Here is a 13197-nt window from a genome sequence, read left to right on the forward strand (position 1 = left end):
ATAGTGGGCCATTGGTATCCGCTGGAGTTTGGTTCCAGAACCCCCATGGATACCAAAATCAATGGATAATCAAATCCCATTAAATACAACAGGGTAGTAAAATGGTGTCTCTTATATAAAATGGCAAAATCAAGGTTTGCTATTTGGAATTTATACTTATTTTGAATATTTTCAAGCTATGGATGCTTGAATCTGTGGATAAAGAATCTGTGGATATGATGGGTCGACAGCAAATGAATGCGATTCAGTTGATCCAGCAGGTTTTTAAAGATTGCATTCACAAGACATTTGAAGAGCCTTTGCATAAACTGAATGTATTAGAGGCATCAAGTGAGAGCTTGACACCAAAATAGCAACCTAAGTTCAGCATGTGACTGCTGGTTTTACCTTTCCAAACAGACTTCACTCTCTCCCTACAGCAACAGCAGCTGCAGCTAAAAATAGGGAATGATAAGGCAGAGAAAGAGAGATGCAGTTTGAATAGAACCTGAAGAACAGAAAGAATCAGAAGACAGAAATGCATTCACTGCGGTTCATAAGTGCTGAGGCCTTGGTGACCAACACGCAGGTTGTCAGAGAGAATCTGGGCAGCCTTGCACACAACCTTTTCCCTCTCCTTTTTAAAGCGAGTTACTTACAGGAGCAAGGCGAAGTGATTCACAACCTGGTGGAAAACTGGCCGCTGCCAGAACTCAACATTGGAAGACTGTTGGGGAAAACAACAGATCACCAGGAAGACATCAGCAACAGAGCTTGCTCGGTGTGTCTGGCCAGCTGCCTGACCGGCCTGAGAGACTATGTATTGAATTTTTCATCTCCGTATGCAAAGAGACTCAAAAGAGTAGACTTGACAGGCATAAAAGATGTTGAAGTTCAGCTCTGCAGGTGTAGGAAGACTATAGGACGGTGGGCCAGGACAGAGTTCCTCTCAAAAATCTGCTACGATCTGCTTGTTGACATGCACAGGCTGCAGCTCAGTCCAGATGTCTTTGAGATTTCTATTGATGTCTTCATGGACATCTTTGTTACGGAGCAAAACTATGAGCTGGTGGTCCAGGCCTTGCTAATGAGGTGCCATTGCCCACTGAAAATCCGTTGTGCGGCTTTTAGAGTGGACAACCTTGCCCTCAAGAAGCTCTTCTACCTCACAAAGCTCACAGAGCCCTCTTCGCTGGGCAAATTCGAAGTCATCCACAATGTTCGGATGGAAATGGAACATTTGCTGGTGTTGTTGAATAATGTCCAGTTTCCTCAGCTGACTTCTCTCACACTCCCAGCAAGGACATTTGACGTGAGAAGGTTCACACCAGAAGATGATGCCACTCTAGCAAGGGTCGGGGTCAAGCTGAGCCAGATGACTCGGCTGACTGAACTGAGCCTGGCATTTTCCATCCTCACAGGAAGGATCCGTAAACTGCTCAGGTAATGCCTTCTAGATAATAATATCATTTATTTATATTCCGCCTTTTCCTTGCGGAATCAAGGCGGATTACAAAGACAGTCCTTTCTGGTGAAGCAAGTTGCCATGTATGAGAACAACTATTCCAGGAAAATGTCAGGCCATAGACATGAAACTGTAGTTGAGAAAAGGCTGCAGTGATGTTGCAGAGCATTCTTTACAATGATAGCTAACATCTTTATATTGTTTTATTTAATCGGTTTACTAGGCCAGTTAACTCAGTAGTGTGTGCTCTGACTGGGAGTGGGTATCTTCATAGTCTTCATGGTCCACTGACAGATGTTATTCCCAACCTTAGGGAGGAGTGTAGCCAAGCTGTGCCAACTGGGATCCTTACTAACCGGAGATGTAAATGCTTAAACCTGTGATCTTCTGGATGCAAGACTGTATTTTATTCATAATTTGCCCTTCTTTACCATAATCAATTTCTTCATCTCGTTATACATAACATTATTCCTGTAATACAGAACAGTAGAAGCTATTTCACTCTGTGAAAGAGATCTTAATGTCCCGTACGTTTCTTTTATTATATATAATATCATAGTAACACTTGACCCTCACTGTGACTAATTAAATCTTTTATCTTGTTCTTTTGTAAAAACCTTATTATTTCTGTCTCAGCAAGGAAAAACTACATCAAATCTCAGAAAGACCAACTGTGTCATTCTTCTGGTAGGTTTCACTCTACAGGTGGTGAGATCCAAGCAATAGCAAAATATTGTTTGGATTGCAGGGGGGGAAATAACAGGATTTCCCAGACTTATGCTCCTCATTTTCTGATTTATTTTGTTGGTTCTTTCCAGGAAAGTTACTTTTTAAAAGTAGTCCCCTTGGCCTATTTATTTATTTAGGAAAAAACAAAAGGAACAAAATAGAACAGATACAATACAATACTTAAATAGTGGTGTTTTCAAGTGCCAATCAGTTAGTATGATTCTTAAATGCAGCATATTTCAGTTCATTGTGGTGTCTTGCTTGTGGTGTGGGTTGTGTAACGTTAGATTTGGGCATGTCCAAATCTCTTACCCATTACATTTTTCCTCCAGGTAGCCTTGCATGGTCTCCTTCTGTTTCTCTTCCAAAGCCCTCTCACAATCTTTTTTATTATTTGAATCATAGAATCAGAGAATAGTAGCGTTGGAAGAGACCAAAGGGCCATCCAGTCCTACCACCTGCCATGCAGGAACTCCCAATCAAAGCATCCCTGACAGATGGCCATCCAGCCTCTGTTTAAAGACCTCCAAGGAGGGAGACTCCACTACACTCCAAGGAAGTGTGTTCCACTGTTGAACAGCCCTTACTGTCAGGAAGTTCCTCCTAATGTTGAGATGGAATCTCTTTTCCTGGAGCTTGCATCCATTGTCCTTGTCTCTGGAGCAGCAGAAAACAAGCTTGCTCCCTCCTCAATGTGACATCCTGACAGTGGAAAACACTTCCTCTGAGTGTAGTGGAGTCTCCTTCCTTGGAGGTCTTCAAGCAGAGGCTGGATGGCCATCTGTCGGGGATGCTTTGATTGTGATTTCCTGCATGGCAGAAAGGGGTTGGACTGGTGGTCTCTTCCAACTCTATGATTTTATGATTCTATGATTCTATCCCTTCAAATATTTAAACAGGGCTATGATATCACTTCTTAACCTTCTTTTCTCCAGGCTAAACATCCGCAGCTCCTTAAGTCGTTCCTCATAGGGCATAGTTTCCAGACCCTTCACCATTTTAGTCGCCCTCCTTTGGACTCACTCCAGTTTCTCAATGTCCTTTTTGAATTGTGGTGCCCAGAACTGGACACAATATTCCAGGTGGGGCCTGACCAGAGCAGAATATAGTGGCACTATGACTTCCCTTGATCTAGACACTATACTCCTGTTGATGCAGCCTAGAATCGCATTGGCCTTGTTAGCTGCCGCATTGCACTGTTGACTCATTTGAGGGGAAAAATCTCCAGATGATTAATACTAATTTTGTAACATTCTATGGTGGAACTGCTGTGGTTTTTTTGCCCTCAGAATGAGACAACACACAGTCATACACCATGTGAAATGAAGCATTGGAGGAAACTGATGATCAGATAAGAGAGTATGCATGCGTATGTTTGTGCGTTGTGTGTCAGGAGTAATTTTCCTCCAAGGGAAAAACACAGTGAGGCTGCCATAGGAATTTATAGAAAATTAGCACTAATCTTCCAGAAAGAATAAAAAATAATAATTAAAAAACTGCAAGGAGACATTGATGGCCACAGATTATTTATATAACTTGGAAATAGATGATGAAGACACTGAAATAGTCAAACATTTTTTATACCTTGGTTCAGCCATTAACCAAAATGGAGACAGTAGTCAACTATCAAAAGACACTCAAAAGTCAGTTATGAAGGAACTAGATAAGATATTAAAGTGTAAAGGCATATAATTAAATACTAAAATCAGAATAATCCATACTATAGTAGTTCCAGTTTCTGTGTACAGTTATGAAAGAAGGACAGTAAATAAACTGAACAAGAAAAGAATACAAAGACATAACCATGTTAGTCTAGAAAATCAATATGCAAAAGGATCTTGTAGCACCTTTAAGAATTGAAAGTAAGAGGTTGGTAGGAAGAGGTTGATAGACTTTCGTAGACATGCATCTGAAGAAGAAAGCTGAAGTCTACGAAAGCTCAGAATTTTTAAAAATTAAAATTTCCAATTTCAAAATGATTTTTTTTTAAAAATGAATTAAGAAAAATATTATTTTAAACTTTTCTTTAAACACATCCCATTTTAACCAGATCTTCACTATGTATATGTAAATACATGTAGGCTGTATGTATGATATTGTAATTTGAAGGAATACTTTTAATTTTGCTAATAGTTTATGTCATAGCTGCTCGCATTGCATTCAGTGGTATATGGGAATTACAATTTATGAGTAACATTAGTGCAAAAAAGCACGACTAAGGATTCTGTATGTGTGAAATGGGAGGAGGTGAGTGGGGTGTGTATGACACCATGAGTTGCTTATTATCCTGAGAAGAAATGAAGATATGTCCTATATTGCTATATGCCTTCAAGTCATTTCTGGCTTATGGAGAACTTACGGTGAACCTGTCATGGGGTTTTCTTGGCAAGAGGAGGTTTGCCATTGCTCTTTCTTTGAGGTTCAGAGAGTGTGACTTGCCCAAGGTCACCCCCAGCAGGTTTCCATGGCTGAGCAGGGATTAAAACCCTGGTCTCCAGAGTCATAGTCTAATGCTAAAAACACGACACCACACTGGCTGTCATATTTTATCATATACAGTGCGTCCTCGCCTTACGCGGGGGATCCGTTCCGGATCCCTCCGCGTAAGGCGAATTCCACCTATGCTCGAGCCCCATTGGAAACAATGGGGCTCGTGCACAGCGGCGCGGCGGGGCGCGCGTGCCCATTCAATTGAATGGGACGCGCTGCCCCTTCCGCCCCGCACGCGCACTGCGGCTTGAGCACATATGCTCAAGGCCACATATGGCGGGTGCATGCATGGCGCGGGTGCACTGTACAAAAAGATACATCCTACTCTCCATTTACAGCAGGGCTGGATTATGCCTAAATATTCTGAAATTGTAACAGAAAAGAAAAGAAAAGCCAAATGTAAGAATCCGGTCATTTTTAAAGGCTTCATCATGGCTGTAATCCTTCCTTTAGTTTTCCATGTTCAGACCCTGCTGAAGTCAAAGAGAATTCACCCACTATGGTTATACGCAAGCATCTCTTGGTTGTTAAACTATTTGATAATACAAATGTAATGATATAATTGTGCACTTTGTTTTTATATTTTACTCTCCAGCCCACTGAAAACCCCACTGAAAATGCTGGATGTTTCTAACTGCTCCTTAAACCATGTAGACATGGCCTATTTAGCCAATAGCCTCCATTCCAATCACCTGGAAGTTCTTGATATGAGTGGGCATGATGTGGCTGACCTGTACCCATCTACTTTCTTCAAGCTTCTGAACCATTCATCCCACACACTGAAGAGTCTCACCCTTGAGGAATGCAACATCCAGGACACGCACTTGAACATGTTGATTTTGGGGTTGGTCCCCTGCTGGAAACTAGAGGAATTCAAGTTCCTTGGAAATCCTCTCTCTTCTCGTGCCTTGAAATGCCTTTTCAATGTTTTCACTGATTTCCCTAGACTGAAATACATCGAATACCCAGTTCCAAAAGACTGTTACGCAAATGACATTGGTTACCCGATCGATGAAGCGGATCTTTCCAAATTTGATCACCAGAAATATGACAGCATAGCAGAAGACCTTAACATGATTTTACTGCAAGCCAAGCGGGATGACATTAAAGCCACTACACCTCTCTTTGGAGCTTATGATGCAGCATTATATGAAACGGGCAACGAACTGGGGAAATCCTTGCTGCAGTCTTTCAGGGAAACTCTTCAAAACTTCAGCATGGCTCTTCAGCAAATGAGCTGAAATCTGAAGTTGAACCGGAAGAGCTTTTCAAATTCATTCATCAAACTCAAGCATCAATTTATTGGAATTGTTTAGACAGCACACTGAAGGCTTATTCTGTTTCTGGATTATATATCACCGGAACCTGGTAGTTTATTCTCTCAGTTTTCACCTTCTTTGGTCACCATGTACGGCTGTCTACCCAGCTTGGCCTCTGCTGACGTTGTTTACTTTGTCCAGCGTATAAAATGATCTTCAGCCTTATCAATATAAAGACTGTCTAGTTAGTCACTTCCACTGACAATGGAGTTGGGAGAGTTCTGAGTTTACAGTGGAGTTGTGTATTTGCAAAATGAAGAATCCAGTATTCATTGCTTTTCCTGCTCACAGTAAACATAGGGTTTACACTAGCGTGGGTGAAATCCAATTATTCTCAAATCACCTGGTGAGCTCCACTTGAGTGTCTGAAGACTCTTTATCCTCATAGCATCTCAAGACAAGTTACACACCATATGTCGCTAAAGCTGCATCCTCATTGCAGAAATAATCCACCTGACACCGTTTTATAGGCCATGGCTCCAGGCGACCATTCGCCTGGAACCATGGCTGCTAAAGCGGTGTCAAACTGGGTTATTTCTCCAATGTGGATGGACTCCAAGTCTTATTCTCTCCACTATGCTCAGACTCCTTTTTATAATATCTTGCCTAAGAAAAAGATCTAGAGATCTCAAAAGATTGTACATATTGTTATGCCTTTCTGGTTGGCCTAAGAAAGGTATTCCCCCAATTTTAGAATTTTTCTTGACACCTACGCACAGCTACCTCTGCTTTGATGAACAGGGCTCCTGGAGGTGTCTAATTCAAGGGGTTTCCATAAGACAGAGTCAACTTACCAGCAAAGAAGAAGAAGAAGAAGATGGGAGGATGAGGCATTCTTCTGTTGAAGCCCAAATACTGAGGAAGGACTGCTACACGCTGTTCAAAGCCACAAGCTTTGCATATTTCCTCCTTTTCCTCAACAAATTTTGGGGGAAATGTTAAAATGTTCCTTTGTTCATCATGTACTGCAGCCTGTAGGATGCAGCAGCAAGTGGAAGCCTTTTGCTTTTAGATAAAAGCTGAACACTGAGGGTCGCTTTAGAAGCAGATGGGAATTTTGTGGCCCTCCAGATCTTGTTGGACTGCAACTCCCAGCAGTCGTAGGCCAATAGAAAAAATGACAAAACATGATGCAAACTGTGGTCCATCAAAATAGCGGAGGGCCATGCCTTTACCACCCCTGCTGTAGAATATCACATCTAAGAGGAATCTGCCTGATTGAGTCAAATTTCATGTCAATATAATTCCCAACTCCTTACACAGATAGATAGGTACTTAGTATGGGGGTGAGGTTGTCATTAAAAACCTCCTCCTTTCCCCATTTACACAAGATTTTATTCTTTCAAATGTTCTTCTTCCGCAAGAACGGCGACCTGCCTTTGCTGGAGTGAAGAGATGTTGGTGATCTTTCGAACACAGTACAACAGATCTTCAGTTGCATGTGCTGAATTTATGCAAATAGAATAGGATGATTTCTGTTTATTTTCTTTCTGTTTTTCTCCCTCTGAGTTTGAACTGTTCTGCTGTCTGAGGACAGCATGGCATACTTCAAAGCAGTTGAAAGCAGGACATGTTGAACATGTTGAATAGTTGAATGAAGAGCAACATATAGGTAAATCTCATCGGTGCATTGATCAAGACTAACAAGAAGATTTAGGCTGTTGTCTCTTAGGGTCCTAGAGCAAATCAGCCCTGAACACTCCCTAGGAGCAAAAATGACTAAACTGAATTTGTCTTATTTTGGCCATATCATGAAAAGAAAGGACTCCCTAGAAAGATGATAATGCTTGGTACAGTGAAAGGCAATAGGTAAAGAGGAAGACCACCTTCCAGATGTATAGATTCAGAGAAGCCACAACCATGAATCTGCAACTGTTGTGGAAAGGGGGACTTGGCCACCCCTCATTCATAGCAGTCACCATGGGTCCAAGTTAAATTGAAGGCAGTTAACAGCAGCAACTCCTATGACTATTGTGTTTTGCCTGTTTGCCTGTTCTCTGGTATGTTGTTCTCCTCTTCCTTCTCCTTTGTTTCTGTTCCATTTTCACAGGGAACTGCTGGCTAAGGAAGAGGCAGAGGACACAATCCTTGACTTGCAGCAGCCTTTGTCCTCTTCTTCCACTTTCCTTGTCCTTTTCACCTGCTTCTGTGCTTCGTAGGTATGCTAAGGGATCCTGTGCAAAAATGAGATTTAAAGTGAAAAAACCTGCAAAAGCGGGTTTATTATCAGACAACATCCAGGTTAACCCAACATTAACCCGGACAGAAGTCTAGCCGGTTTAATGTTGTGTTAACCCCGATGTATCTGAAAACCAGTCACTCTTTTATGTGTCTTCTTAGGTTTCTTCGGGTTTTAAATCCCATTTCTGCACAAGATGCCTCCCATGTGATAAACTCTTTAGCAAGTAAGTACCATTCTCAGCAGAAAGTTTAAGAGTGTTATGTGTAGGGGTGTGTATGTGTGTATTTTCTCTCTGTTTGTCTCCTTTTTGCTTCTAGTCTGCCTCCAGCAGCCAGTGATCTCAACTCCATTCCACTCTTGGGTCACAGCATTCCAGGCTGAGCAATGTACAAGGATATAGTGGTTTCAAAATGAGAGCCACGACTCTCTCAAATAAGACTTTTCCCTCCCCCTGAATTTTTCCCTTCAGTCCCAACAATTCTAACATTACATAGGATGAGACATTGGAAACCATCCATAGAACTCTTCTATTTTGTAGCCGTGTTGGCCATGAAGCAAAGTACAATAACATCCAAAATCCACAAAACGTTGATACCTTTCTTGGGTCAACCAAATGCCAAAATAAATAAATAAATTACATGTTGCAAGCTTTTGAAGCTTCACTGACTTCTTCATCAGGCAACGATGTTAAAAATTATACAGGAGGGAAAAAAGAGACTATGGCCTGTTCCAGACTGCCAAAATAAAGCTGCTTGGGGTCTCTTTGGAGGTATGCTGTTTAAATGATGCATGCATCCTAAGAATCCAGAAGCTGCACCAAAGCTGCACTCCGGTGCTTAGGAATGGACTGTGGCTTTGGCACGACCTCCGGACTCTTAGGACCCAGGCATCATTTAAATAGCATACCTCCAAAGAGACCTGAAGCAGCTTTATTTTGGCAGTCTGGAACAGGCCAATGTTAGTCCCAAGCTTGCATTTTGCCACATCGCTTGAATGCCCCTCCAGAACCATCCGAACTGAGAACAGCCACATCTTGACAAAATATAGGCTTGAGATTAACATCGTCTTAATTTTTTCTTCTTCTATATGATTTTTAACATCTTTGCCTGATGCAGAAGCCAGTGAAGTTTTGAAAAGCTTGCAACATGTTGTTGTTTGGCATTTTGTTGGCCCAATAGAGGTTTCACTGTTTTGTGGATTTTCGAATGAATATTTTGTGTTTTTTAAATTCCCTCGATAATGTTGCCTTCTTTTCTTCGGATGCCTTAAACTCTCTTTCTAAATGTTCCACTGATGTTTTAAGTCTTATTTATTTATTTATTTATTTATTTATTTATTTCATTTGTATGCCGCCTTACTCCCAGATTAAAAAAAAAACATTTTTAAGAAAATACAATAAAATTTAAAACTATTAAAATAATCTTAAAGCAGTATGGAATTACACATATACAAAAGTTAAAAGCATGTTTAAAAAACACCTACTCAATTAAAAAAAACACCCTGATATGATTATATATCAAACGCCTGCTTAAATAAAAACGTCTTGGCTTGCAATGCTAGAAATTTTGGGACTGAAGGAAAATTTCATCAGAGAATAGAATTCTTACCTGGAAAGGGAAACCCTTATTTTGTCCCACAGTAGATACAGCCCTGCTTCTGGAGGTTGTTGCACTGCAATTCCCAGCATAACACTCTACTCACTATGCTGGGGGTGCTGGGAGCTAGACTAGATAACATATGGAATATCTTCCATTTCCACAGTTCTTGGATTCTGTGGACATTTTGGGCTGCATGTTGGCCACCATTTCACTAGACAGACATGGTTCCTATGGTGCTATGCCTGGGCCCAAAGGAGACCCATGAGGCTGGAGAACTGGCTACTAGTCCAAGGCCTTTGGCTCTTAACATCACGGAGGGAAAGGACATCAATATGGACAGTCATGATGCAGAGGGCCAGGAGGAAAATGGGCACACAGACTGAGAGATTCCCAGACAATGCTGATGTGCTGCAGAAACAAAGTGTTCTTCCCAGACATATAGAGTCTTGCTAATATCTGACTAAATGCGTATTCGAGTCAATTACTGATTAACAAAGGGATCATTATTCCTAATTACGCCTCAAGTCACTTTCTTAACCAAAAGGGAGATGGCACAGCATATAAAGCAGAAGGGCCTGCATAGGGATCTGGTTTTAAACTGCATTGTTCCTTGAGTCATCATTTAAACCTAAGTAAAGTGGAGGCAGAAAGGAGAGAAAGCTGGGACAGCTGCTGGGACACACAAACACAAAAACAGACTGTAATGGGAACAGAATTTAGCACAGATTCTAAGCAGGAAAATAGTTTACTGCTTCACATCAGACAATGAATAGCACTGTGTGTGTGTGTGTGTGTGTGTGTGTGGCATGTGTCTTCGTGTTGTTTCCAGTTTATGGTGACCTTAAGGCAATCCTGATTGCCTTAGATTTAGAGGCATTTTTGTAGGTTTTTCAGGCTATGTCGCCATGTTCTGGAAGAGTTTATTCTTTGAATGAATATTATTTTTAGTTATCATATTAACTATCCATACAAACAATAAATTTCAGTTCAAAACATACAATATCTTGGGTCATTTTCTTTTCTTCTTAGTAGTATCTTCATCTTCTTCATCATCTTCCTCCATCTTCTCTCTCCATCCCTCTCCTCCTTAACTCTTTTATACATTAAACTCTCTTTCTTTTACCTTCTGCTACATACTTTCTCCTTCCTTCCATCTCTCTTCTCCTTGGAAAAGTTTATTCTTGACATTTCTGAAGATGCTAGCCACAGCTGCTGGTGAAACGACAGGAATAAGCTCTTCCAGAACATGGCACATAGCCTGAAAAACCCACAAAAAACTATGGATGCCAGCTATGAAAGCCTTCAACTTTACATTGTTTGGAAGAGGTTTGCCACTGCCTTGCCCTGAGGCTGAAAGAATGTGACTTGCCTAAGGTGGAAGGAAGAGGTGTGAAGCCTGGCTAGCACCTGATCTCAGTATGTGTGTTGTGCCTTCAAGTAGTTTCTGACTTATGGTGACCCTATAATGGCATTTTTCTTCTTGGCAAGATTTGTTCAGACGAGGTTTGCCTCTCCACCTGTGTGTCTGCCCTTTTCTATCTGTGTGCTCCAAGCATTGTTGTTGTTGCTTGACTTCAAGTCTATCTGAATTATGGCAACCCTAAGGCAAACCTATCATGGGTTTTCCTTATTTTATTTTATTTTATTTCATTTTATTTTATTTTACTTTATTTTATTTTATTTTATTGGCAAGATTTGTTCAGAGGAGATATGGCATTGCCTTACCCTGAGGCTGAGAGAATGTAACTTGCCCAAGGTCACCCTGTGGGTTTCATGGCTGAGCTGGGAACTGAATCCTGGTCTCTAGAGTCATAGTCCAACCCTCAAACCATTGCACCCCTTAAAATAAAGTTTGATAAGAGACCTAAATCAAATAAATAGCTACAAATCCCATTTGCCAAAGAATGGAAAGAGTAGTTGCAGATCAATACCTCTCCACATTTCATTCTCACAACTCTGTGAGGTAGCTGAGGCTGAGAGAAAAAGTGACCTAACCAAGGGCACCCAGGAGTTTTTATGACTCAATGGGGACTGGAATCTAAGGCCAGTATGGTGGATGTTCATCTCAGTTTCACATTGTAATCAAGTTGAATTGATGGGAAATACATTCTAGAGGATACATTCACTTTCACAAGGGACACTAGCATGACATGTCAGAGCTCATATTTGTTGTGCAGAAAAGGAGAAGACATCTCTGAACCCACCCAGTGTATTTCAGTAGAAAGAACTAGAAGGCACAGGGAAGTTGTTTTTCAGGGATGGTTGCCTGCCTTTCCTGATCTGATAAGGTTTTGAGAACTCCAGTGCTCTGAAAGACCATTTGAGAAACACCAGTCTGCAGTTGAGGGCTTTATCCGCACTGCAGAAATAATCCATTTTGATACCCCTTTAACTGTTATGGCTCAATGAAATGGAATTCTGTGAATTGTAGCTTGTTGTGGCACCAGAGCTCTCTGACAAAGAAGGCTAAATGTCTCCAAAAAAACTACAATTCCCAGAATTCCAAAACACTAATCTATGGCAGTTAATGTGGTATCAAACTGGATTATTTCTGCAGTGTAGATTCAGCCTTGAGCACTACATGATAAACCAACATTTCAAGGGAGGAAACCATTGTGACTGGAAAAGATTTGTACAGTACTACAAATTAGGATGACAAATCCTCTCCAGGTGCACAAATATTTGGCAAACGTTTGCAGTTCATTCAACAGCAATGTTAAATGTTTGATCATTTGTGACAGCAGTCAACATTTGACAGCTGGTATTGTACAATGTCTGCTAACAGCCGTATGTAGGACAACTTGAAGTAAATTTTCTACTGAGAACATCAGAAAACTGGATCAGATCAAGAAGTCACTTGATCTATTCCCCTGGGAAACTCAAAGCAGGACATGAAGATACTCCTCTCCTTGCTCACACCTTTCTGCTTTTCCTAAACATCTGGTGAGGGTGATAATTTGCATCGGAACATGAAAGCTCCTTTATGGCTAATTTCCAATGACAAATCTGTCAATGACTTTGACTTTTTAAACAACATCCAAGCTCAAGGCTTGGCACAATTTGTTCAGCTGGCTTTGCCTTTGCCTTCTTCTGAGGCTGAGAGCATATGACTTGCCCAGGGATGTGTGAATTGCACTTGTATGAATCACACCAAACAATTATAGTTTTTGCAGTTCTATTTTATAATATTTTGTGTGCATACATGCATATGTGTGAGTATGCCATTGAGTAGGATTGTTCTCTGCAGAGCTCAGAATTTAGAAAGCAAATTTTAAAGTAATTTGTTCCTTTTAAAAAGAAATCTGTAATTAGGATGTAATTACAGTGTACCAGTAGAAGTAGCTATGTAATTACAGTTTAGTGGTAGTAGTAGTAGTAAAAGAGCCAGTGAGATGTAGAAGTTTGAGTGTCGGCCAAGGACACTGGGAGGCCAGG

The 13197-nt window shown here is 41.0% G+C and overlaps 1 protein-coding gene across 2 annotated transcripts; it reads left to right on the forward strand.

Annotated features, from left to right (window-relative positions):
• The first annotated feature begins 426 nt into the window (after positions 1 to 426).
• LRRC14B (leucine rich repeat containing 14B) lies at positions 427 to 6293 on the forward strand. Of its 2 annotated transcripts, XM_042451945.1 has the most exons (3): positions 427 to 1422; positions 2081 to 2131; positions 5259 to 6293. In XM_042451945.1, the coding sequence occupies exons 1-3, from the start codon at positions 518 to 520 to the stop codon at positions 5902 to 5904; spliced, it is 1602 nt and encodes a 533-aa protein (XP_042307879.1). In that variant the 5' UTR covers positions 427 to 517; the 3' UTR covers positions 5905 to 6293. The 2 variants fall into 2 exon arrangements, with proteins under 2 accessions (XP_042307879.1, XP_042307880.1); XM_042451946.1 differs by lacking the exon at positions 2081 to 2131 and having other exon boundaries at positions 428 to 1422.
• The last annotated feature ends 6904 nt before the right edge of the window (positions 6294 to 13197 follow it).

Source organism: Sceloporus undulatus, chromosome 2 (genome assembly GCF_019175285.1).
Source record: "Sceloporus undulatus isolate JIND9_A2432 ecotype Alabama chromosome 2, SceUnd_v1.1, whole genome shotgun sequence".
Lineage (NCBI taxonomy): Eukaryota > Metazoa > Chordata > Lepidosauria > Squamata > Phrynosomatidae > Sceloporus > Sceloporus undulatus.

Bases quoted from the DNA above. Each gene is read 5' to 3' on its own strand.
- LRRC14B (XM_042451945.1), top strand. From the start codon at position 518: ATGCATTCACTGCGGTTCATAAGTGCTGAGGCCTTGGTGACCAACACG. The intron at 1,423-2,080 runs GTAATGCCTTCT...TTTCTGTCTCAG, and splicing joins AGGATCCGTAAACTGCTCAG to CAAGGAAAAACTACATCAAA. The intron at 2,132-5,258 runs GTAGGTTTCACT...TTTACTCTCCAG, and splicing joins CCAACTGTGTCATTCTTCTG to CCCACTGAAAACCCCACTGA.